This window comes from Lissotriton vulgaris, chromosome 4_1 (genome assembly GCF_964263255.1).
Source record: "Lissotriton vulgaris chromosome 4_1, aLisVul1.2, whole genome shotgun sequence".
Classification (NCBI taxonomy): Eukaryota; Metazoa; Chordata; class Amphibia; order Caudata; family Salamandridae; genus Lissotriton; species Lissotriton vulgaris.
The window spans coordinates 1,387,418,649-1,387,445,599 of NC_141691.1; the positions used below are offsets into that span (position 1 = coordinate 1,387,418,649).

General features: G+C 45.9%; 1 protein-coding gene across 1 annotated transcript in view; it reads right to left on the reverse strand.

Moving 5' to 3' along the window:
- Nucleotides 1-26,951, reverse strand: part of ESCO1 (establishment of sister chromatid cohesion N-acetyltransferase 1) — a 431,983-nt gene that overhangs the window by 77,876 nt on the left and 327,156 nt on the right. Inside the window, exons 7-9 of the mRNA XM_086965629.1 lie at nucleotides 26,059-26,148; nucleotides 19,249-19,392; nucleotides 17,817-18,004 (exon numbers count right to left, since the gene is read on the reverse strand). Coding sequence (XP_086821755.1) covers nucleotides 17,817-18,004; nucleotides 19,249-19,392; nucleotides 26,059-26,148 — 422 coding nt within the window. The remainder of the gene's footprint in view (nucleotides 1-17,816; nucleotides 18,005-19,248; nucleotides 19,393-26,058; nucleotides 26,149-26,951) is intronic.

Below are 26,951 nucleotides of genomic sequence, written 5' to 3' on the forward strand. Positions count from 1 at the left end.
GTGTGGGGTGTCGTCTCTGCTAAGGAGTCAAGCTGTGGGAAGAACACCGGAAGCTCAATAGTCTGATTAAGGTGGAAGAATTCTACCTGCAACAAAAAGTATCCAGGAGTCACAACCCTGTTATCATACTTTAAACTAACCACTATATGACTAGCAAACTAAATTGTGAGTTAAATGCAATTAAATATGTAAACACCATCTAGACACTCATATCTATGACATACAACCCAGGTAGGACATTTTTCCCATCAGTTGTCGTTCTGTGCCACCACTATTACATCATTTGGGTACTCCTTACCCAGGAGTTAGTATGAAGTCCGTCACCCTAGTTAAAAGGTGAGGGCTATATGAGTCAGGAGGTGTTGGTAATAGTGTTGTTACTGGGTGGTGTCAGTATGGTGTTGGTGTTTACAACTGAAGAAAAGCAGTGCAAGTGAAAATAAGTGAAGTGAGTAAAATTAGGTGGAACTGAGTAGAATAGATATTTTAATAGTTTCTCTCAGACCCCTAAGTTTAAAAACAAGTGAACAGTGAAAAAACAAGTAGATTTGACATAATATCTACTCAGCAAGTGGTCGACATGTTTCTGCATATAGGTGGAAGTAATCCTATGCTTTCATCAGGACCATGATATTGCTACTGCTGTATCATTAAGTGAAAAATAATAAATAGAAAAAATATCACCTGTTTGTCAGGTGTTGATTCTCCACCACAATCTAGAGTAGTCATAATAGTGAGAAAAGAAAAAAGAGAAACAGGCATATTTAACACAGAATGCACTTCTCATTAGTGGTATTCTTGTGGTCATGTACATAAAGTTCAAATGACATGATAACACTCACCCAATTTCTGTGGGGATGGGGCCTCACCTCACCTGGCTGCAGCTCAGGTAAATAAGGAGCACCGCTCTGTTTAGCAAAAGACAATCGTAGAAGCACTCAACCAATTCATATCAAGGCAACATCGACAGATAAAATCCTTAGGTATTCATAAGGCTGAGCAAAAATATGCTCTGGATATTGCGGATACACACATTTATGCATGTGAGTCAAGTATTGCATTAAATAAACAAATCACATATAACACTATCAAGATGTAACTTCTGACCTCTCTACCATGCCCCCAAGTTAGCACAGTGAGTTCCTTAAGGACACTTTCTGATAGACAGGCCAGGAATTTAGAAAATCATGGGCCATGTTAATCGTTGCAAATGTTAGAGAAAATATCACTCGCAGTACTATTGGTATGTTACATAGTACTAAATGCGAGTCTATCGTTAAATGCGGCGAACGCCGTCGAGAAAGTGTCTAATGTGCCCACGAGTTGTTTTCAAATGAGCTGCAGGTTAAGACAAAGACAGGGACCCAGCGCGGGACTCAGCGCGGGGTGTCTCTCACAATTCTTTCAAACAAACCGCATCTCAAAGTAGGTGTTTAAGCATATCGTTAAATGCGGCGAGCGCCGTTGAAAAATTGTCTGATTTGCCCACAAAGTATTATAAAATGAGCTGATTGTTATGACAAACACCGGGACCCAGCGCGGGACTCAGCGCGGGGTGCCTCTCACAACTCTTTTAAACGGACCGCATTCCAAAGTGCAAAGTGCACGCCGTGCGCGGCAGACAGGGGAAGGGTAGAGAGCACACACCTCCCCTCCCTCTGCTTACCTCTCCGTCGGTGTCTCCCAGCGTCCCTCTGTTCTGGGGAGGCACCGAACGGAGGCAGAACGGGCATTTCAAACGTTGCCTGTTGCGCAATGGTTTCTGGGAACAGTAGTTTCCGTACGTAGCGAAAACAATGTCAGAAATGTGGAAGATCTTTTGCCCCATGTTATATTAGCACACTTTAAGCCGTGTTAGCGCGGCTGCGTGAAAACTCTTTCACTTTATTTAAAACATGTAGATCAAAAACCGATGGCACGGAATGCACTTCTCAATTTCGAGAGTTGCATCCAAGAGCATTAAGGGAGAATCTGCCCTTCGGGCAATTCCTCAGGCTCCAGAGGAACTGTTCAACAAAAGAAGCCTTTGAGAAGCATTCTAAGAAATTGTCCGAAGATTTACGGGAAAAGAACTACCCCACGAAGATTATTCGTCAATCCAAGAAGAGGGCGTCAAATAACAACAGGGACGCCCTGTTGGACATCAGTGACCCCAAAGAGAAAACGAAAAGGATGACATTTGTAAACACCTTTCACACGAAATCCAACCAGGTCCGTAAAATTATAACCAAGCACTGGTCCATATTAAACACAAGTGGAGACACAATACCTCCCCCCCTCTTTGCCTTTAAAAGAGGACCTAATATAAAAGATCAATTGGTCCACACCAGACCGAAAAGTAAACCATCTAGGCAAGTTGGAACTCTATGGGATCTTCCACCTGTACAAGGACATCACCCTTGTGGTAACTGCTCTGCATGCCCCCAGACATCCAAGTCGACTACAGTGGACATAGGAACCATGCGCCCATGGCAACAATGCAAATTTACTAATTGTAACAGCGAAAACACCATATACATGATCACTTGTCCGTGCCCTAAAAGATATGTTGGCATGACGACTAGAAAAACTAAAATCAGGATCGGCGAACATAAAAGCACTGTCCGCTGCCGGAAACAGGCAACACGTTTAACAGCACATTTTTTGGAAAAAGGACATGGCCCTAACGACTTCACATGGACCATATTGGAACAACCCAATATTCCAGACAATTGTCCGGACATAGGCAAATTTCTGTTCAAAATTTAACAGAAGTGGGTCTATAAGCTGAACAGTGACAAGGAAGGTCTTAACGAACCCATACCTTGGATGTCACTTTAGAAAAATCTAGTCTGTATGTAAAAACCACCTTTTTGCTGGAATGTGTGGAGATAAAATATTTTAGAATGTCAACTTTATTACACACAATGCGCAAAATACCTCAGGCGAATTGTATACCCCCTATTGGGTGGGAATATGTGTTAAATGATGCAGAACACTTCTTCGCCATTTGTAACACATATTGCAATAAATACCATCTGACGGCTACCCTTTAACCAGAATATGGTAGTTCCCATCAGCCAGCGAGAATAAGTCCTAACAGGTCTGATTAACAACTGTATCGCCGCGTAGTAATCCTTTTTTTAGTATATGTGTGCCTAGTACATACCATCTGTGACACACATTAGGTACAAGTTATGTATCCCTAGACTACTACACTTTTATACCATCTAGGATACATACTCTGCTTATTCATAGCGTGCTTGCTTTGGTGTGTTTCAGATCCCTAGTCAACTGCTTATCCACAGCGTTTTTGGCTCTGTTTATTTTGGGATTTCCCATTGAAATTCAATCACATATTCATTGTATTCTATAAGATCGTGAATCTACATGTTTTAAATAAAGTGAAAGAGTTTTCACGCAGCCGCGCTAACACGGCTTAAAGTGTGCTAATATAACATGGGGCAAAAGATCTTCCACATTTCGGACATTGTTTTCGCTACGTACGGAAACTACTGTTCCCAGAAACCATTGCGCAACAGGCAACGTTTGAAATGCCCGTTCTGCCTCCGTTCGGTGCCTCCCCAGAACAGCCCAGAGGGACGCTGGGAGACACCGACGGAGAGGTAAGCAGAGGGAGGGGAGGTGTGTGCTCTCTACCCTTCCCCTGTCTGCCGCGCACGGCGTGCACTTTGCACTTTGGAATGCGGTCCGTTTAAAAGAGTTGTGAGAGGCACCCCGCGCTGAGTCCCGCGCTGGGTCCCGGTGTTTGTCATAACAATCAGCTCATTTTATAATACTTTGTGGGCAAATCAGACAATTTTTCAACGGCGCTCGCCGCATTTAACGATATGCTTAAACACCTACTTTGAGATGCGGTTTGTTTGAAAGAATTGTGAGAGGCACCCCGCGCTGAGTCCCGCGCTGGGTCCCGGTCTTTGTCATAACCTGCAGCTCATTTGAAAACAACTCGTGGGCACATTAGACACTTTCTCGACGGCGTTCGCCGCATTTAACGATCGACTCGCATTTAGTACTATGTAACATACCAATAGTACTGCGAGTGATATTTTCTCTAACATTTGCAACGATTAACATGGCCCATGATTTTCTAAATTCCTGGCCTGTCTATCAGAAAGTGTCCTTAAGGAACTCACTGTGCTAACTTGGGGGCATGGTAGAGAGGTCAGAAGTTACATCTTGATAGTGTTATATGTGATTTGTTTATTTAATGCAATACTTGACTCACATGCATAAATGTGTGTATCCGCAATATCCAGAGCATATTTTTGCTCAGCCTTATGAATACCTAAGGATTTTACCTGTCGATGTTGCCTTGATATGAATTGGTTGAGTGCTTCTACGATTGTCTTTTGCTAAACAGAGCGGTGCTCCTTATTTACCTGAGCTGCAGCCAGGTGAGGTGAGGCGCCATCCCCACAGAAATTGGGTGAGTGTTATCATGTCATTTGAACTTTATGTACATGACCACAAGAATACCACTAATGAGAAGTGCATTCTGTGTTAAATATGCCTGTTTCTCTTTTTTCTTTTCTCACTATTATGACTACTCTAGATTGTGGTGGAGAATCAACACCTGACAAACAGGTGATATTTTTTCTATTTATTCTTTTTCACTTAATAATACAGCAGTAGCAATATCATTGTCCTGATGAAAGCATAGGATTACTTCCACCTATATGCAGCAACATGTCGACCACTTGCTGAGTAGATATTATGTCAAATCTACTTGTTTTTTCACTGTTCACTTGTTTTTAAACTTAGGGGTCTGAGAGAAACTATTAAAATATCTATTCTACTCAGTTCCACCTAATTTTACTCACTTCACTTATTTTCACTTGCACTGCTTTTCTTCAGTTGTAAACACCAACACCATACTGACACCACCCAGTAACAACACTATTACCAACACCTCCTGACTCATATAGCCCTCACCTTTTAACTAGGGTGACGGACTTCATACTAACTCCTGGGTAAGGAGTACCCAAATGATGTAATAGTGGTGGCACAGAACGACAACTGATGGGAAAAATTTCCTACCTGGGTTGTATGTCATAGATATGAGTGTCTAGATGGTGTTTACATATTTAATTGCATTTAACTCACAATTTAGTTTGCTAGTCATATAGTGGTTAGTTTAAAGTATGATAACAGGGTTGTGACTCCTGGATACTTTTTGTTGCAAGTAGTTCTATTGGGGGCATGTGTCCAGTTTGGAGTCATTAAAGTAGCCCTTGGACCCTCTTTTAGATAGTATGTGTTTGTGTTTGTGTTGGGAAGAATTCTACCACCTTATTCAGTAAATTTAAGTTTGTCCTAAGGGCGACTTGATAGTTGTGTACTTGAAAGAAAGGTTCTTCTAAGGTAAGTGGTTGAAGCTATCTTACATGCATTAAAGATGTGATGGCAACAAGAAAGGCAACCTTACATGAGAGGAACTGGAGGTGTCTGGAGTAAAGGGACTCAATAGGAAGGCTCATGAGTTGATTGAGGATAATGTTGAGGTTCCACACAGGAGCCGGGGGCACCCTGCGCGGAATAACTCATTTGAGTTCTTCCATGAAGGTTTTGGGGACGGGACTCTGAATAACTAAGAGTGTTCCCTCTTTTGTAAGTAAGTTGCCTCTGCAGCTAAGATGAGATGGAGAGAAGTGCAGACAAGGCCCGAAGTTTGAAGATGAAGTAGGTAACACTATGTCTTGGATCGTTGGTGTCAGTGGATCAATTTGTTTGGGAAGACAGTAGTGGACAAACCTTTTCCACTTTGCTGCATAACAGACCCATGTGGTGGGCCTACAGGCCTCTTTTAGGATGGACATGCATTCTGGAGGCAGTTTGAGGTCACTAGAACTCTAGGTTTTTAGGAGCCAAATTGCAAGATTGACCTGCCTGGGGTTTGGGATTCCGGACGTGCCTTGGTTTTGCGTTAGTAGGTCCAGCAGGTTGGGCAGTTTCTTGTGGGGAACTACAGACAGTTGGAGAAGGGTGGCGAACAAGGAATGTCTGGCCCAGGTGGGAGCAACCAAAATGAGAGTGAGGGAGGTTTGTTGAAGCTTTCGGACCATGTACGGAAGGTGTGGGGCAGGCGGAAAAGCATAGACAAATGTCCTTGACTAGTTCATCCATAGTGCTTTGCCCATGGACTGTGGGAACTTGGAGGCGAAACCTTGATATTTTTGGCAGTTGCAAAAATGTCAACGTTGGGAAACCCCCAACGATGGAAGTACGGGTGTAAGACTTGTGGGCGGAGTTTCCACTCATGGATTTGTTGCTGCATCCTGTAAGCAGGTCTGTAAAGTCGCTATCCGCTCTCAGAAGGTAGCTGCTAGGAGGTGTATGCTGTGGTGGAGTGCTGACATCTGCTGAGAATGATGTTTGTACTGATGAGGACTATTTTGCATTGGACATGGTAGAAAAAGGCTCCGAGTGCTAGCTGAATGGCACACAACTCTAAGTAATTTATGTGGCAGTCCTGTTGAAGAGTGTGCCACGTGCCTGAATGGTTATGTCTTGCAGATTCGCCCCCTAGACGGTGAAAGATGGATTTGTTGTGACGGCCATTTATGGAGCTAGGTCTACAAAGAGCTAGCCCTGCAATGGATTGTTGCAGTTCCAGCACTGCAGAGCGCGTTGGGTACTGGCCCACATCAACACTAGACCTTCCCAGTGAACCTCTACTTATGACTAATATGCTACGATGTACTCTTGTGGAGGACACATGTGTAACCTTCCATGAGGAACAACGCCGATACAGGAGGCTATCATGCCAAGGAGCCGCATGACGGTTCTGACCTTTAAATGGTTATCTGTCTGAAAGAGGCAATAAGCGCTGGAATGCTTGAAACCTTGCTTGGCTGGAATACGCTTTCCTAATCACCCTATTGAGAACCGCCCTCAGGAATTCTGGGTTTTAAGGTTTTAAAGATTGGACTTGAAAGTATCGACAGAAACCCTAGATTGTGCAAGAGTTCTATGATGGTTTGAGTGGGTGTGAAGCACTGTTGTCTATTTGTGCTCTTGAGCAGCCAGCCTTCCAAATGAGGGAACATGTGTATGTTGCTTCTTTTGAGATGAGAGTCTGCATGGCATTTTGTTAAATCCCTGGAGGAGATAGTGATCCCAAAGGGCAGGACTTTGAATTGAAAATGCTGAATATTGGCTCTGCTTGTCCCCTCGCCGCCGATCGTCGCTGCACCGACGACTGCCTCCTACCTGCTAGTCGGCCCTGTGACTGCCTCTTCTAGCGACGGACCGGCAATGATGCCTCCTGTGCGGCGCTCCAGAGCCATGAGCGGTATTTGTGACGGCGACCCGCTTTGCGATGCCACCATACCGTGCTTAGCCCCTTCTTCCTGTGTCCATTCCGGGGAGGGAGCGATGGCGGCTGCTTCCCCCGAGCTGGCTGGGGCTGTCCGGTGTCGCGACTGTGCCGCCCCGCACACCGCTGACCTGGAGGCAATGCTACCGACACCGTCCCCTGCTGCGGAACTTGAGAGCCTGAACTCGGAGCCGACGTGCGGGACTGTTCTTGCCGCACTAACCGAGCTCCGCCGTGACTGGCAAGCCTCCTTCGCACGGATGGGTAAGCGACTCGACGATGTCCTTCTCATGAGACCCGGGAGGCCGACCAACTATAAGGATTGTGCTGGCTTGCCGCTGCCGGTCTCCGCGGAGGACACAGGGGCACAGAATGCATGCGGGGAGTTGTTGCCTTTCCCCGGCTCCCGATTTACCTTTCAACGGCAGGTCGACATCCTCAGTGGTGCTACAATGTTTCCCCCCCAGTCGGACATTGCAACTTTGTCATCGGTGAGGTTAGTGTATCAGACTTTGTCTTCGCACGTACTGGCCCCCTTTGACTCTGCAGTCTTGTGGAGATCTTTTGTCAGGCGGTGGGGTGGAATTCGCTTCTTGTGTTTTGGGGTGCTTATTTTGTGCACCGGCAGCACCGAAAGTGATTGGAGGCGCCCATTTTGTTTCTGCCTTCTTCTTCTTCATCAGCGGTGGCCATTTTACTTTTCTCCATTGTTTGCACCGGACCTCCCCCGTCGGCCATTTCTGGAGAGACAGTCAAGATCTGGCCAGGGCTGAAGGGGATTTGACCATTGCTTTTTACACACTGGCTGGCGGGACCTGACTCGGACTGGTTTTATTGTTGCATCCTTTGGAACTGCGCTTGCACGATGTGCCGGATTGCCTGCGTCATGATGGTACGCTTTCCTCTTGATTGTGCTCCCCCGAACTGCCCGTTACTACGCTGTCCTTTTCCATTTTGGCTGACGAAGACCCACCTGGGACGCTATCCTGTGCCTCTGTATGTGCTCATTTTAACAATCCTTATCCTCTACAGGCTGTGACTATGTGGCAGTTCTTTTTGGACCCGCTTACTGGGGTGGTTGTTTTTGCAGGCTGGGGTCTGGGGTTAACTGTTGCTTATGATTGATTTTTGACTTCATACCTGATCGGCCGACGGGGAAAATGTACTTGCTTCTGCCTTTTCCTAATGTGGGGGACGTATTCTCGGGTAGGGGGTCCGGGGACAATGGGTGCTGGTGGTGGTCTTGCACTGTTTTGTTCGGTTGTGGGGTACTCGGATTGATACACTATCTGGACACACACGGGGGCTCTGACTGAGACTTACTTCTTATTAGAGACGGTGGCTTTTGTATATGCTTGATGTGGTTGCTACGTTGTGAATCTGGGGCGGGTAGTGGAGTCCGTGACACGAACATAATGGCCCTCCTCCGGGGTTAGGTTTTTGTGGGAGTTTTAGACTGGGTTCTCCTTTCTTGCTCCCTGTATCTAAGGTGTCCTTTTATCTTCTTTCTCTCTCTCTGTTTTCTTTTCTAAATTTCGGGTTTATGGGGCGACAGATGCGCTGCTGGGGGGGGTAGGCCGTAGCCTTTGCATGCGTATAGGGTGGGGGTTGAGGGATGGGTTTTATTTCTTTAAGTTCCTATGGTGCCTTGTTTTTTCTCTTTAATTTATTTCTTCTCTTCTGCTTTGGGTCCGCGTCGACGTTGCCGGCGGGCGGGTGGTGGTAGGTACTGATGGACCACGGGTCCACTATCCCTGTTGCACTTTGCCGTCTTGCCACCTGGTGACGGACTTGTTCTCGAACCGCTGGGCAGTGTGGGTTCCAGTTGATATTGCTATCTCACGTCTACGCGGACCCTGCTCTTTCTTTTTTTTTTTCCCTTTCGTTTATCTTCTATTTTCATTGAAATATAATAGTTGGTCCTTATTAGTAGCAATGAAACTTTAAAATTAACCTTCGATACTCCTGAGGCGCGGAGGCACGTAATTTACAGTGTAACTGCTGACTATTTGTTAATTGATATCAATGTACTATCGCGTCTTGTATTGTATGCACCTGTGCTCAACAGTTTTGTGGCCGGCCTGCCGGTTGTAGGCCACTATTTGTATTTTTCTAAGAAGCACGAATAAAGGTTTCCAAAAATTTAAAAAAAAAAAAAAAGAAAATGCTGAATATTTACTATGAACTGCAGGTAGTGGCGATGAGCAAGGGGGATTGTAATGTGGAAATAGGCATTCTTCCAATCTATTGCGGTCATAAAGACACCTTTTTGCAGCAGAGGAAGGACGTCATGTAGAGTGACCATATGGAGGCGCTCTGACAGGATGTACTTGTTGAGCGGCCTGAGGTCGAGTACAGGCCCAACAGTTCTGTCTTTTTTGGGAATAGTAAATACATGGTGTTCATCCCTTTGTCATGCCAGTATGGCACTTGTGCTGGATCGCCCGAGGGGATGAGCACATGTACCTACTCTTGAATGAGTTGCTGATGTTCCGGGGATATGGTGTAGTTGGGCGTGGGGGGTAGCCGTTGGGAAGGCAGTAAGCTCTAAGCAGTAACTCTTTGTAGTCGTCCCACGGTTGGTCGAGGTGGTGGAGCATGCGCTCTGTCCCAGTTGAACAGTAGAGGCTGGGATCCTGAGATGATCCTCCGGCTCATCCTCAAAGTTTCGTTCATCAAAGATGTCAAGAGTGTCGTCTTACGGTCAGTGCTCAAATTTGAGTCGAGCGAGTCACAAGGATCCCTTAAGGTCTTCTTCGAGTGGAACACGAAGCAGGCGGAATTGGCATACTCATCATGTTCCGGTGACAGAAAACATCAATTAGTGAGAACAAGAGAGAAGGGAAAACATTGGCATCCTACTTATAAGAAAAATAAAAGTGGGACTGCTGCATTCAAGGTAAAGATGGAAACATGCATAATAAAACCTGGGATGTATTGAATATGTTTCCACAATGGCAAAGGATTTATACACAGCAGATTAACCCACTGCTGATGTGGATTGTGAAAAATATTTAGTTAAACTTAAATATCAAAAAGCTTCCCTTGCTGATAGGGCCCCCCTCAAAGGACCCATTAAAAAGATGTCCGGCAAATCCTCCATCTGGTGTCTAGCCTAAGTGCAGGTACCTCACTTTTAGAATATTTCCCATACTTCACATTGAATCCAGAACTTCAAAAGCAGTACTCCAGCATGTCTGTAGGTGGCGTCAAGTGGCTATGCATGGACGTCGTTCTGCATAGAAGTGCCACTCATGGGAGCTGACATCAGTTGTTTCTTAGTCTCTGCGTCTGAGGGTGCGTAAAGCCTATCCGAAGACTGGCATGACCAGTGTGCACTTTGCGATCTTATGCAGTCTCCTCCAAAATATGGGTACAATCTGACAAATTCCCCAGGTGTTGTTACCACTGCACCAATGTTCAACTTTCACAGGGCAGACAATTTCTACAAATATGCAATCAGGCCATAGAGAGAGGAATGGCTACTTTTAAGAAATGCAGAGATTTCAGTTTCAATTGTGAAACATCTGCCAGCCTTCCATAAATTCCCTTTTCTTGAAAAGATGGCATTAGTACAAAAACATCTGCAGTTCAGGTCACATACCAAGGATACAAACAGTACGAATTACGTCCTTGATTGTTTCAGCGAGCCAGAAGTGGTCTGGAAACACTTGCTTCCAGTGGAGTTAATACGCTTTGAGCTGGTCTCAGAAAGTGCTGAGCGTGACATCACCAGATACTTCTTAGGATGGTCAAGAACATGCAGGGGTATATCTTGGGTGAGATATGAGACATTCTCGTCTGGAGGCCCGGAACCTGCTATCTACTTTCAGCATGACTATTCTAGTAGCCCTGCATAAGAATTCTGGAAATCGTGCTAAGAAGGAATAAAGAACTTATGAGGTGACCTATTCTAATTGGAAGTTGCTGCTTCTTTCTTCAAGATGGAATGCTCTTCTTCCTTGGCTCACTACTGCACCTCTATCCTATAACTCTTAATCTCTGCAGCAGTTACGTTGTCAGTAGACATGAAACGTCAGACGGTGCAGCTGAGTCAACCATGAGCAGCATTTAGTAATGGGACACAAGCTTATATAGGACCAATAGTTGTGGTTTAACCAATTGTTACCAACTAAAATCGTCCTACTACAACTGCTGCTTGCTCCTTCTGGCAAGATAATACTGGTTTAGGGGAAAGATTAATAGTTGAGTAAACTTCAAGAAATACTCATGAGGCTAGAAGACCTTCCTTTTCCTCCAAATATATGTATTTCAGTCTGTTCAATTTCTCCAGCATCCCACCGTGTTGTCAGATGGTCATTTGTAGAAATTTCTAGACTCTCTTCACTTGCAAGGTGTTCAAATGCTGTCCCAGGGGCAGCGTAAGCTCTATACAAAACCATAAAATGAACTAAAAGAACAAGTTACTTAACTTCGGTAACGCTTTTTCTGGTAGATACTATATCTGCCTGTGGATTCCTCACCTTGTGAATATCCCCCTTGCGTCAGCAACATTCGGAAATTCTTTTCGTAGTCTTGCGCCGACGTGGATAGGACGTCACAGTGACACGGCTCCGCTCGCGACTCCGCTGACGTCACCGACGCCTATAATAGGCCCACGCCGGCGTGATGACATCAGTTCCGCCCTTTTTTCCGTGCCATCGAGGCACACGGACGGACCAATGACAGTAGCAATATACATAGTATACACAATACACAATTGCCAAGGAGAAACACACAGTGTGAAGCAAATGCAGGAAAGCAAATAAAACAACTCCTTAACATTACAAAATATATAAACAATACAATACAGTAACTCTGGTAAAGAAGAGTGGACAACGGGGAGGCGGGCGGGTCAGTGAGGAATCCACAGGCAGATATAGTATCTACCAGAAAAAGCGTTACCGAAGGTAAGTAACTTGCTCTTCTGATAGATACATCTGCCGTGTGGATTCCTCACCTTGTGAATAGAGTCCCACAGCAGTCCCCGCTCCCGGAGGAGGGTGTCCACTCTTCTAAACCAGGAAATCCTGAAGGACAGAGCGCGCAAAGTGACCGTCCCTCCTCACTTCGGTATCCAAGCAGTAATGCTTCGCGAAAGTGTGGAGGGAAGACCGCGAAAGTGTGGAGGGAAGACCAAGTTGCCGCCCTACAAATGTCCTCCACAGGAACACCTCTAGCCAAAGCGGAGGTTGACGACTTAGCTCTAGTGGAATGAGCCCTAATACCCTCTGGAGGTTCCTTACCGGCCAAAGAGTAGCAGATCGTTATACACAAAACGATCCATCTTGACAAGGTTCTCTTATGGACCGCTCTCCCCCTCTTGCGGCCAGCAAATCCAATGAAGAGCTGGTCATCCAAGCGACAGTCTTTAGTTCTGTCCAAATAAAAAGACACCGCCCTTTTGGTGTCCAGACGTTGCAACCTCTCCTCCTCCTTGGAAGGGTGCGGGGAGGATAAAAGGTAGGGAGGGTAATGGATTGACCAAGGTGGAAAGGAGTCACCACCTTAGGAAGAAAAGCAGCCCTGGTCCTTAGAACCATTCGATCAGCATGAATGGTCAGGAACAGGGGCTTGGAACTAAGAGCTTGAAGCTCACTCACCCTCCTTGCCGAGGTTATTGCAACAAGGAAAACTGCCTTAAAGGTTAAAAGCCTCATAGGACATTTATGAAGAGGCTCAAAGGGAGCGCCCATCAGAAAGGTGAAGACAAGATTTAAGTCCCACTGAGGCACAATAAAAGGAGTAGGAGGGAACTTGTTTATGAGACCCTTCAAAAACCTTAAAACTACAGGAGACTTAAAAAGAGAGGGCTGGTCAGGCAAACAAATAAAAGCCGACAGCGCCGAAAGATAGCCCTTAACCGTGGCAACAGCAAGCCCTTGCTGCGCCAAAGAAAGTGCAAACCGGAGAACATCAGACAAACGGGCGCTTAAAGGGTCAATATTATTCTCACCACACCAAGTGACAAATCTTGACCATCTACATGAATAGACAGTCTTAGTGGAATCACGCCTGGCTGACAAGATGACATCCACCACGTCAGGCGTGAGCGAATAGGAAATAAGGTTGCCCCGTTCAATCTCCAGGCATGAAGGTGCAATGTCTGGAGGTGGGGATGTAGAACCTGCCCCTCCATCTGAGAGAGGAGGTCTGCCCTGAGAGGGAGACGGAGCGGCGGATGAGAGGAGAGGTGGAGTAGATCTGTATACCACACCCTTCTTGGCCAATCCGGGGCGACCAATATAACTTGGGCCCGGTCTTGGCGAATCTTCCTCAGAACCCGAGGAATCAAAGGTATGGGAGGAAACGCATAAAGGAGTTGACTTCCCCAACTCAACTGAAACGCGTCCCCCAAGGCTCCTTGCATCGGATACTGGAGGCTGCAGAATGACGGGCAGTGAGCATTCTCGCGAGTGGCAAACAGGTCCACCCGAGGAATCCCCCACGTCCGAAAGACATGACGAACCACTTCCGGGTGAAGCCTCCACTCGTGGTCGGCAGAGAACTGTCGACAGACTGTCTGCACGCACGTTCAGAACTCCGGCCAGATGATTTGCCATCAGACAAATCTGGTGGTCCTGAGCCCAGGACCAGAGACGCAGAGCCTCTCTGCAGAGACACTGCGACCCCACACCTCCCTGCTTGTTGATGTACCACATCGCGGTCGTGTTGTCTGTCAGGACTTGGATCGACCGACCGCGAAGGGAAGGGAGGAAGGCCTTGAGCGCCAAACGTATCGCCCGCAACTCTAGAAGGTTGATGTGAAGCAACCTTTCCTCTGGAGACCAAAGACCCTTGACCTCCAGATCCCCCAGATGAGCACCCCACCCTAGAGTGGATGCATCCGCTATCACCGTGGCCACCGATGGAGGTAGTTGGAAAGGCTTTCCTTGCGACAGGTTGCCTTCCACGCTCCACCAAGACAGATCCGCTGCAGTTTCTCTGGAGATCCTCACTGACAGCCCGAGATCTCCGTTGTGCTGATACCACTGCCTGCGGAGACACCACTGGAGTGCCCTCATGTGCCAGCGTGCATGGTTGACCAACAGAATGCAAGAAGCCATCAGACCGAGCAGGCGAAGGACCTTCAGGACTGGAACGACCGCTCCATTGAAAAATAAAGGAATCATTTCCTGAATGTCGCGAATCCTTTGAGGAGGAGGGAATGCACGACAAACAGTAGTGTCCAGTACGGCACCTATGAACAGGATGCGCTGGGAGGGCACCAGGTGAGACTTGGGTACATTTATCGAAAAACCCAACCTGAACAACAACTGAGTTGTCACTTGCAGATGATGGAGCACCTTCTCTGACGACTCCGCTTTGATCAGCCAGTCGTCCAAATAAGGGAACACAGGTATCCCCGACCTCCTGAGATGAGCTGCCACCACCGCCATCACCTTGGTGAAGACTCGAGGCGCAGTAGTAAGACCAAACGGAAGGACCGCAAACTGGTAGTGTTGCGATCCCACCGTAAAACGGAGATACTTTCTGTGCGACTTCAGGATTGGGATGTGGAAATACGCATCCTGCAAGTCGAGCGACACCTTCCAGTCTCCTTCCAGCAGCGCTTGAAGAACCTGAACAAGGGTGAGCATCTTGAATTTCTCCTGCTTCAGATAGAGATTCAAGATTCTGAGATCCAGGATTTGACGTAGTCTGACATCCTTCTTGGGAATCAGGAAATACCGGGAGTAGCATCCCTGACCCCTTTCCTGCTCTGGGACCACCTCTATCGCACCCTTTCGTAACAGAGTTAGCACCTCCTCCTGCAGAAGAGACAGATGTTCCTCGGTGCAAAAGCCTTGACAAGGAGGGTAAATGGGAGGGAATTCCCGAAAGGGAAGGGCATACCCATTTTCTACAAGATTGAGAACCCAAAGATCTGATGTAACCGATTCCCAATCCTGTAGAAAATGGGTAAGCCGACCCCCAACCGGACCCACATGATCCTGAATAGCGGATCTAGGGCTGCTTTTCTGTGGCAGGGGGGTTGGAAGAGGTGGAGGAGGAAGAGGCCTGACGTCCACGAGGACGCGCTCTTTGCTTTCCCCTGTACGATCTGTACATAGAATTTTGCTGCTGCTGCTGTTGCTGCTGCTGCTGCTGTTGGCCTTGCCGAAAATTCCGAAAGGAGCGACCAAAGCCCCTGAACCTCCTGTTGGTAGAAGAGCCTCTGATCTGGAGACCTAAAGACTTAGCTGTCGCTCTGCAATCCTTGAATCTCTCAAGGGCCGCATCCGCTTTCTTCCCAAAGAGACCAGAACCATCAAAAGGAAGATCCAGCAAAGTCGCCTGAACATCAGCCGAAAAGTCTGAGGACTTCAACCAGGCCGACCTCCTAGTGGCGACAGCAGTGCCCATGATACGAGCCACAGAGTCGGCAGTGTCCAGACCACTTTGAATAACCTGGCGAGCCGCCGCCTGAGTATCAGAGATCACTTCCTCAAAATGCTTCCTGCTGGCATCAGGAACTTTAGGAACCAGGACACGAAAAGAAACCATCAGAGCATGCACATACCTCCCTATCAGACAAGTGGCATTAGTTGACTTCAACGCCATGCTTGCCGTAGAAAAGGTCTTTTTTGCAACCTGGTCTTGTTTCTTCGCTTCCTTTTCACAAGGAACCTGAGGAAAGGCACTAAGACTCTTCTTAGAACAGGCAGCCTGAATGACCAGGCTCTCTGGCGAAGGATGAGAAGACAGAAAAGCCGGGTCCTCCGGTGCAGCCCTGTACCTTCTCGCAACACTCTAAGAAACCGCAGGAGCCGACAATGGTTTCTTCCACACCTCCATAATGGGATCCGTCAAGGCATCATTAAATGGAAGCAAAGGCTCAACCACGGAACTCTGAGAATGCAAGACCTCAGTGAGGATATTGGATTTAAACTCCACCGTTGGCAAAGTCAATTGAAGAAGTTCAGCAGCCTTCCTCATAACTAGATGGTAAGGTTGGATATCCTTAGAAGGAGCACCAGAGCCTGAGGGCAACTCACACTCTGAATCTGCCAACTCCTCAAAACAGCTCTCCTATCAACTGCTGAAATGTTATATATATGTCTCTATTAGCTGTGTATTTTATAATTTTGTTTGTATAATATTGTTTTCATTCGCGTATGACTACTTCAAGGTACATTCCTTGGATTTTAAATTGTATTGTTTTGTACTAATTTGCCTTGTATTTTATTGCTCAGACATTGGTTTTTAATAAAATTAGATTGTTAACGATTTTATTTCTCTGTGGAAATCCTTATATATTCCCTGATACATAGTGGACTATAGGTCCTTTTCCCTGACGAGACAGTGGTGAGGTGAACAAGTAGACTCCAGGGATTCCCCTTTTGACTTTCTGTCTTTCTACCCTGTTCCCTGGTGTAAGTGGGGTACCCTCTCTTTTGAAACCGCAGAATCCACATCCTCCCGAGCCTCTTCCTCTTCACGGGCCGGGGACGGCGCCGGAGACGGATTCGGAGCCGGAGCCGGAGTGGGAGATCGCCCATGCGACTCCGAAGGTGAGGCCTCGCCTTCAGGCTCAGAGACTTCCAGAGTAACCACCTTCGAACGTACCTTCTTCGGTGACCTCGACCTCGAGCCCGACGTCGGGACTCATGTCTCCTCTTCTTATGTTTCTTCTTCGACTTCGAAACATGATCCGATGCCGACCTCGAAGATGACCCCTCTCGAGAACCAGACCTCGACCTAGACTTCGACCTCGCCTTTCGGGAACGAGACCTCGACGATTTCTCCTTCCCAGCCTTCATCTTCGCAACCAGGAGTTTGGCCTCTCTCTCCCTCAGGGCCTTCGGGTTCATCTTCCGACATGAAGAACAATCTTCCACATCATGGTCGGAACTCAAACACCAGATGCAGTCATCATGCGGGTCGGTAATAGACATCATTTTACCGCACTCCCTGCAGGGCTTGAAGCCGGTCTTCTTGGATGACATTGTCGAAGAGACAAGATACAAAGAAGCAGAAATTTGCAACAAAATGGCAACAAAGTACCAGTTGGCTACAGAGATTCCCGATAACCGTTATCGTCGATGACGCGGAAAAAAGGGAACTGATGTCATCACGCCGGCGTGGGCCTATTATAGGCGTCGGTGACGTCAGCGGAGTCGCGAGCGGAGCCGTGTCTCTGTGACGTCCTATCTACGTCGGCGCAAGGCTACAAAAAGAATTTCCGAATGTTGCTGACGCAAGGGGGATATTCACAAGGTGAGGAATTAACACGGCAGATGTATCTATCAGAATTACAGTGCTCAGCAAAGTTCGAACTTCCTCATACTTTTAGTGTTGTAATATCAAAATAAATGGAAAGCGTGGTTGATTTAGTACTATCCGACTCACAAGGCAGCAGTAAAAAATTATCTTGTGTATACTCCTGTGCTTCTCTGAGCATTACACAACAAAAACATTATGGAATGCTCATACAGTCTGTGAAAAAGTAGGAACATGTTAGGTAATCTAACATTGCCTGAACGTATTCTCTTACCTTAGACACTCGATCATTCTAGAAGCAACTTTCTTTCTGCGCATCATTCTGAAGACCCATATGCGACTAATTCCACACAGAGCTGGCTCAGGCACTGTGGAGCAGCACCAGGCTTTCTGGCTCTCATAGATGGCCGCCTCTCCTTCTGATTTGCTGCCTGTCATTTTCTCATCGATGACTCGATAGCCCTGCAGACAAGAACAAGATTCTGGCTCACCATTTAGTATGCAAGCATACTAGCATCACCAACGATACGAAGGGATTGTACTACTCTGCATGGAAACCTTTCAAAGGTGCATCTCTTTTATGCCTACATGTATTTCCTTTTTGTCTAAAATATTCCTGTAGGATGCCTCCCTTTTTCCGGAGAACGTTAGATGCTAGTCTCCCGATTGCATCAGAGATGTTTAATGCCTTCCCCCCCCGGCCTAAGATCGGTATTTAAAAACTTGACCGTTCTAAAGCACGGCTGTTGGGATCTTGTTTATCTGGAGTGTTTAGAAGTAAACTACTCTTAGCAGACCCTGTTACTTAAGGCAAACAAACTTGCCTTCTAGTCCAGTTCCCAACGCTTTGGACTACAGTGTAAGGAAATACGACGACACGTTTCAAATATTTCAGGCCCAACATATTTAAACAACATTTACTGGTAGTCAATAAAAGTTGAATCACCATAATGTTTTGTGAGTTCAAGCAAGGTAACATGTTTGGCAGGTGCACTGCTCCTGAAGAAGTTGTAAATCATCTTGGAAGGTCATGCAGCTTCTTATAAGCGTACTGGAGAAGGAAGCTGCATCTCAAACATCGTAGGTACTAAGCAACAATTTCTTATAGGTGTGTATCATATGCTTAAGGACCAGATACGTTCTGATATTTGGAGTCCCCAAAAAATTCAAAATCAGTCAAATCACAATTCATCCAGCCCACAAATGGGGCATGAGCCCAGCAATAAAAATATATCAGTTACCATGCAATCATGTCATAGTACTATGCTTATGAGGTAAAAGGCCAAAAAGGATCCATTCGGGGCAGAACGTTTTTTAAACATTTCTCAACAGGCACATCAAACAGAACAAAAAAGCTTAACTGCTGTGAATTAATCTAAACAAACAAGAAGCCTCTCCAGATACATAAGAGCCTCAAAATGAACCTTTGCCAGGCAGTCTAGAACCAGACAAAATAAGCGGGAAGGGGGCACATTTTGAGAGTACAGCATTTGGAAGTTTCCTATTAACAAGATTGGTTACAGCATTTTTGACCAAACATGACACTACTCAAAAGGACGGAGCTAGTTTGGATGAATGCTCACAGGTAAAGCCAAAGTACTGGCCAGACAGGTTAAGAGAATACAGAGTTGCAGACTTGTGATTCATGCTCTAAGGGAGTAAAAAGGCTTAGACAACAGGGTCTACAACTTCACAAAGCCACTTACCCACTGGATATGCTCTGCTATTAGGCAGCCAACCACTTTTTTATCACCAGAAATAAAGAGAAGTGTTTTAGTTCTGGCATGGATCCTGAGTGGAGCCTGCTGGAAACCAAGATCATTATCCACCATCTCTCGGATCTCTTCAACCTACCACAAGAGACCAGATAAATAGGAAAAAATTATCAAAGCACACACAAAAAATAAAGTTTTCTACATTTCAGCTTTTGCATTCTAAATCCCCCTTCAAGATATCCCACCAGTAAATAATCCAAGGCTTGCAAGGCAGGGAATTTTCACTGCCTACCATAAAATGATAGATCTTACATGGTCTCCAGGTTTACTTTGGCATTTGCAATCAAACATTTCCACTGCCTAGCCGTGCAAACACTTACTCAGAAATATGTCAGACACTTTGCTCTATTAAAATACATTAAGCAGAAGACTAAGGGGCTGATTAAGATGTAGTCCGGAATGGCTTCGGATTATGCACAGCCGATTCAGGACCTATGTTACTGACCGAATCGATCACCTTTCCGGATGACCCATTACGATGTAAGGAAGCCGTCGTTTCTGTCTGTATCGGTTCCGAATGGTCTACAGGCAGCCCAAGTCGTTCGGAGCCGCATCATACTGCTCAATGGAGACTGTTTCCGAATGAGCGAATATAATGACCGTTTCGGAGAGCCGTTCTGAATCGGTTTGACCGAGACGAAACAGCGGTGGGAATCGGACTTAGGGGGCCCCCCTTAACCCGTAGGCCTCCGGAAGGGGCCCGTGGGGGTTCCCTTCCCAACCATGCACAGTGCGACAGGCACCATGGGGTGCCCGCCACAGGGTGCAAGATCTTCCCCACCCACCCCTTTTTTCAATGGGAGCCAGTGTTCTCGTTCGGAACACAGGTTTCCATTGAAGTCAACAGGAATCCGACCAAAAGGAGTCTGTAACCATCCAGACATATCGTAATTGGTCGGTAGGACTCCCCGAATACGAATCGTTCAGAAAGCATCCCTAAACCAATTAGGTGGGGATGCTTTCATGACAATATCGTAATCGGTGCCAAATTTTTTGAGGGGGGGTGGGACCAAAAGTAAAATAAATTATGAATTGTAATTAATTATAAAGATCAATACTTGTGTTGTGCGTGTAGGGACCAAAGCACATGTTCCCTCACTACACTCCCAGCAATCTATTCTATAATGAACTATACTTTTATTTTGGTATTATACAGTCACAGCGGTTTTACTTTAACATGGCATTTCTCCAATGTTGAAATCATTTTGGAGGTAAAGCCGATTTCGTAATCCACACCATCAAAGTATCACTGAATTTAAGCCTGCTAGCCCAATTTGTTTGTAAAGTGCATTACCCTGCGGATACAAATAACAAAATATTGAGTGAATGCAATATGGACATTTATTAGAAACTCACATCAACAGCAGTCTCCCTTAAAAGTAATTTAAAAAACCCAATAAGCCCCAGTTCCCCAGTGTGCCCATGAATCAATCTCGATCAGCCTCAAACACCATGATGAGTACCGATCTTGGTGTCCTTTGCAGTGCCACACATGACCATTGTTCAAACCTATAGCCATTGCAGTTTTACGTGGAATACTACAAAGTGAAGTCTGTCAGAGGAGGCCCCACTGAATGACCATTACGTTGGTTACAAATAGTTGTAGACTAGTATTGAAGGTTTATGTTTTGGTCAATGCAGTCAGAAGGCGCACTGGGAACCCTGTAAGGGAAAATGCTGATGCCTTGCACATTCTAAGTCATTACAAGATTATGAAATCACAGAGTTATCGTAGTTTCAATATACCCCTGAGATTTGCCAGTTATGGTAAGCAATGCAGCCCAATGGTCCCCAATGCACTGCACTGCCAATGACCTCTTCAGCGCGAACAGTCGCGGAGGCCAGAGTCTGCTCTAAGTAATCAATGTGCTATACTATTCTATGCGCTCTGTTCCTTCCCGGCCAAGAGATAACTGGGCAAAGCCTCTTGAATATATTTGTGTGTCTTGGTACCATTTAGAAATATTTAAACACATACATAAAAACATGTGTGCACACACATACACATACAAATGTTTTTGCTATTCATATTATCATTCTTTTTCACAAGATACAGAAGACAGGCATGCTCTACGAGAAGCGAATATACTAATCAGTACCAGCCACTTACTGCTGGGCACATGGAACAGAGAACACTCTTTATCCGTATTCTACAAACTGACAAGACACTACGTCATCGCACTTTTAAACAAGACGAGGGAAGCCAATCAGCATGATATAGGTAGTTTCTTTTTTATAGCTTTCAAAATCGCTAAGTACTCTGTCTGCTCAACTAAGGAAGCAAGCCACTACCTCGGAGAGCATGTCTCATGACAAAGGTCTAACCTAGGTAGCATCAGTGTAGCTGCTGAGGCAATTTTTCCGAGGTCTCAAAGAAAAGTATTGAAGTGCTTTTGAAGTGTGACACTGTGGGCCCCGAGTCTGAAGGCATACATACAAAATAATCTTAAGATTTATTATATTCTGCAATGTACAGCAGCCAGTGCAGCTGCATCAGTGAGGTAGGGGTGTGAACCCAATGGTCAAACACTGCACAGGAATCTAACTGCCTAGTGCTGAATCTACTCCAAGTGTGAAGATCTGCAACTGAGCAAACTTAAGTGCTTCTTCCCACCTGCCAAGTTTAGATTTCTCCAGATATCATGTGGTCCACCAGGTCACCAACATCCGGTATCAGAGGGGCAGGTTTTGGATGCTCTCCCATGGTCGATAGTAGGAGGACAAAGAAGCAGGATAAATGCAGGGAGAGTAGATGGCCAAATGAAATATCCTCTGTTCGCGGCCTTAAGGACCAGCCAGTTTGTTGCGTCTAACAATGAACACAACGAACACCTAACCGGGACCAACACACCAGAGAAATAGCTAAGCACAGTCAATCTCTGTACCTGGCATATGTCACACCACCTAGTTTCAGCTAAAATCCTAGCAGATGCTCATAAGTGTACATTTGAATATAAACACCATGATGAGAGTTTCTCATCCAGTTTATGTAAGGAGACATCAAGTAAGAGGTTAAGGTGAGGAGACCTGTGGTGTGCAACCCAACAGCATTCCCTTTCAGTAATACCAAAGGAGTTACCATTACTGATGGATAGGGTTTGCGAGAAAGTGCCTAATTCTTTGATCCTGTCCAACAATCTGTCACACTATCTAATAGTTCCCAGTGTCACAGATGGCAGAGAGGTAAAGCACAATTAACAGTGATGCTTGTCCCCTGTCCAGAGCCAAAATGTGGCATATTGAAGGTATATTATAAATAAGGGATTTGACCTACAGACGAAACATCAAGTTGCTGCCACGCTAAGGTGCATTACACGCCTTAATGTGTAAATGTAGTTTCTTCTGTTTAAACCACATGCAGCACATTTTCATTGAAGACTGATAACCCTCTAGGGACGCACCACTTTTTATCAGTGTTAGAGAAGTAAAACCGAAATGTGCAGACAATGTCAAACCTGACAGGCTTGGCGACAAGGAACCAGAGCTCTTCACCTCAACAAAATTACCAGCTTTCACTTGCAAGGTTTTGCTGGCATCACTGCTCTCAAACAATGAATAAAAACAAAATAAAACAAATCTACCAACTTTTACATGTGTTTTGAAATGAACAATAATCATCCAACACGTTCAACTTCGACTGGGACTGGAAAATAATTACGGGCAACATATAAATGTAACAAGAACAAAGGTACAAGCCCAGAGATCTCGCCTTATTTATTTATTTATTTATGGGTTTATAACGCGCCGGAATCACACCCGGAGGTGTATCTCCGCGCAGTGCTGTCGGTAAGGTGCTAGGAGAGGGGGGCGCTAGTCCTGAAACAGCGTGGTCTTAAGACTCTTCCTGAAGATTGAGTGGCTGGTACACTGCCTAAGGGAAAAGAGGAGGTTGTTCCACAGACGTGGACCCATCACAGAAAGGGCCTGTCCTCCCTGTCTGGTCTTGCTGATTCGGGGAACCTGCAGTAATAGCTGGTTACTGGAGCGCAGGCTCCGTGAGGGGCGATGATGGACAAATTTGTCAGCTAGGTAGGATGGCCCTAGATTGTGCAGACTTTTGTGCACCACGCAGCAGGTCTTAAATTCCACACGTTTCCGAATGGGCAACCAGTGGAGCAGTTTGAGAAGGGGCCGGGATGGAGTTCTAGGAGCGGCATTTGTCACCAGGCGTGCTGCGGTGTTCTGTACTACCTGGAGTTTGTTTAAAACGCCCTCATTGGCCGCTAGGAGAAGCCCATTACAATAGTCCAAGCGACTCAGCACGAGAGCCTGAAACAAGGTCTTCCTCGAGCTGTCGGGGAGGAGAGGGAACACCTTCCGAAGGAGGCTGATGACATGAAAACAAGACCCCACCGTGATGTTAATGTGATGTGCAAGAGTGAGGTCTTGGTCAAGACGGACCCCCAGATTTTTCACCACCTGTTTAGGGGAGGGGACCGCTCCCAGGCTGGTAGGCCACCAGTCAGGTGCCCACAAGATTTTAGCTTCCCCGAACAGCATGACTTCTGACTTCCCCACGTTACACTGGAGAAAGTTGTTGGCCATCCAACTGGCGACCGCCGTCATGCCACTCGAGAAGGCTTGCCTTACCACAGGGGTGAAGGTTTTATAGGTAAACAACAACTGAGTGTCGTCGGCGTATGATATGGGTACAAACCCATAAGACCTCATAATACTGGCCAGAGAGGCAACATAAACATTAAACAGCGTAGGGCTGAGACAGGAGCCCTGCGGGACTCCTCTAGTGACTTTGGAAGGAGTGGAACTGAAAGTGCCCATATTCACCTGCTGGGTACGGTCTGTGAGGAAGCTGGTGAACCACGCCAGGGCAGATTTTTCCCAGCCAATCTCCTCTAGTCTTCTTAGAAGAATGACATGTGATATGGTGTCGAATGCTGCGGACAAGTCCAACAGCACCAACACCACGGACAAACCCCTGTCCAGAGACATACGTATAGTATCCGTGACCGAAAGGAGAGCAGTCTCTGTACTATACTTTGGCCTGAACCCTGATTGAGAATGGTCCAGGCATCCGGCCTGCTCAATGAAACTGGAGAAATGAAGGTTGACATGTTTCTCCATCAGTTTGCCGACAACCGGTAAAAGGGAGATGGGCCTCAAGTTGGACATATCAGACCAAGGGACGGAGGTGTTTTTCCTAATGGGCTTGACAAGAGCATTTTTCCACTCAAGTGGAACTAAACCTTCAGATAACGAGCGGTTAATCAGGGTCTGAATAGTTGGACTAAGAGTGTCTCCTATGAGATGCATCACTCGGTCAGGAACGAGGTCCGCCGGGCAACCCGATTTAATGGTGCCGATCAGGGAATTAACATCGTCCAAACTGATCTCAGGAATGCAGGACAGTTTAGTAGGGCCAGATTCAACAGTCTCGTGCTGAGGGCTTAGGAAGGAATCACTAGTATTGACCAAGATACTAGATTGGGCAATTTTTTGGTAGATAGAGTCGATCTTATTCAAGAGGAACCCAGCAGTGTCATCACACAGTTGTTGGGACACAATCTTTGGACTTTCACAAGCTACAGGCTTAGTGAAGGTTCGGAGGACCTGACAAAGTATTTTCGGGTCATTGCCTGCCTCGGTCAGTTGGGAAATAATATGGTTTTTACGAGCAGCTCTGATGTTTCTATGGTAAGATCTCATGGCAGAGTGGTAGCGGAATTTATCTGCTACAGTATGGGAGTTTCTCCAGGTCTTCTCCAACTTCCTGCATACTTTCTTTTCTGCACGCAGTAGATCAGAATACCATAATTCCTGCCGGCGGTTAGACCGCTGATTACAGACTCTTAAAGGATCGATAAGATTAACAGCAGTATTCAGGGCTGCATTGTATTTGGAAAGAGCCATATCCGGGGTATCCAAGGTGGAAATGTCCGGGGGTACAAAGATGTCTCTAAAGGCCTCCACGGACACATTGTGCCACTACCTGCGCCATAGAGAGAGAGGGGCAGGTTGGGGGCGATCTTCTGTCAGTATGGGAAGGGAGAAACCTATCACGAAGTGGTCAGTCCACTCCACCTGTATAGGAGGATAACAAGTCAACATGTGAGAGTTCGACAGAATTAAGTCGAGAGTGTGACCATCGCGATGTGTAGGGCCCTCATTGCACTGTTTGAAACCTACAGTTGCTAGATCTGCCAGTAAGGTTTGGGCTTCTACATTGTCCACCAGTTCACTATGGACATTAAAGTCTCCAAGGAGTAGGAAGTTTGTTCCCATGCTAATGGGAATGCCTTGTACGACTTTAAAGCTATACCCCTACAGACGATAAAGGTTCTGTTGTCTTCATATGAAACCATTTTCAGTCAAGTCTAGGGCCAAATTCCTGGACAGTAACTTTAATCCCAATACGAGTTTGTACGCAATCTTTAATGAGGGCTTTTCACATGAGAGTTTACTAACATCTCACCAAAATCCAAGGTTACTTGCAAATCTACCTATTGTAACAGCAACTATTATGTCCAGAACATCATCTGTGAGGAATACACAGAGAAGAAAAGGGCCTAGATTCTGACCATATTTGGGTTTAAAAGCCCTTTTGACACAGTCCCAGCCAGCACCTAGAATTGAGGGGAGGAGCAGCAAAGTTTAGTCCGGATGCCAGCTTTTTAAAACTGATGACAAACTAATGACTTCAAGCAGGCATGACAAAGCATGTAGAAAAAGCAATGGCAAATCAAGATCAACATCACAAGCAATCAAGCTGCTCAGAAGAAATACCTTTTTTCGAGCATACTTTGGATCATCTGGGAAAACCATTATTATCTTGCCATCAGGGAATTCGGCCAAAATCCTCTCCTTCTTCCAACCCTATGCAAAAGAAAATAGTGTTAGCTTTGTAAAATTAATTTTGAGACGTGACTTTTAGTTACCCGTCTCCCTTGCACCTCACTCAATGTTCTGACATTTTCTACATTAATAAATACAAAACGGTTACGAATATCCTTTGTAAAGCTATTACCCCAAATCATTCAAGAGAGGACCCCAACGTTAAAGTAAGTTGCAATTTAGGTACATTTTAAATGAGGGTTTTAACAAGCTTGAACATATGTTACTTATCTCTTTTTAATCTATAATCTTCAAATGTAGTATATACCACTTGTGAACAACACGGCTGATGGCAATAGCACATTTTGTTAAAAATTGGTTCTGATAAGCCAACCACCCTGCTTGGGATGCTGTTGAGACTCAAAGGACACAAACCACATACCAAGTTATGTCAGCCATAGCACAAAGTCCTCAGCTGCCAGACCACAAAGTAGTAAGCAGCAACCTCCTCACACTCCTTTGTTATTCATCAGGGATGGTCTGTTACACATTCAGCCACTCCAGTTTCTATTTTACATGGTGCTGTGTACTGAAACAGAGGTGGTGCAGTGTGTGCTCAACTGCCTGGTTTACTGATAACGCCACTTCCACTACATTGTCTGTCGTACCGTGTACTGCAAACCATGGTACCTAAGCTGCCCCCATACATGATGATGTACTATGGCAGTTAGTCTCACTTTATTGACTCAGTAATTTTCACACATCTCTGGACTGAAGCACGTTTTGCAGTACCAGTATCTCCCAACACAGAGGATCTTGATCCCTCCAGGGTTCACAGTTCTCCA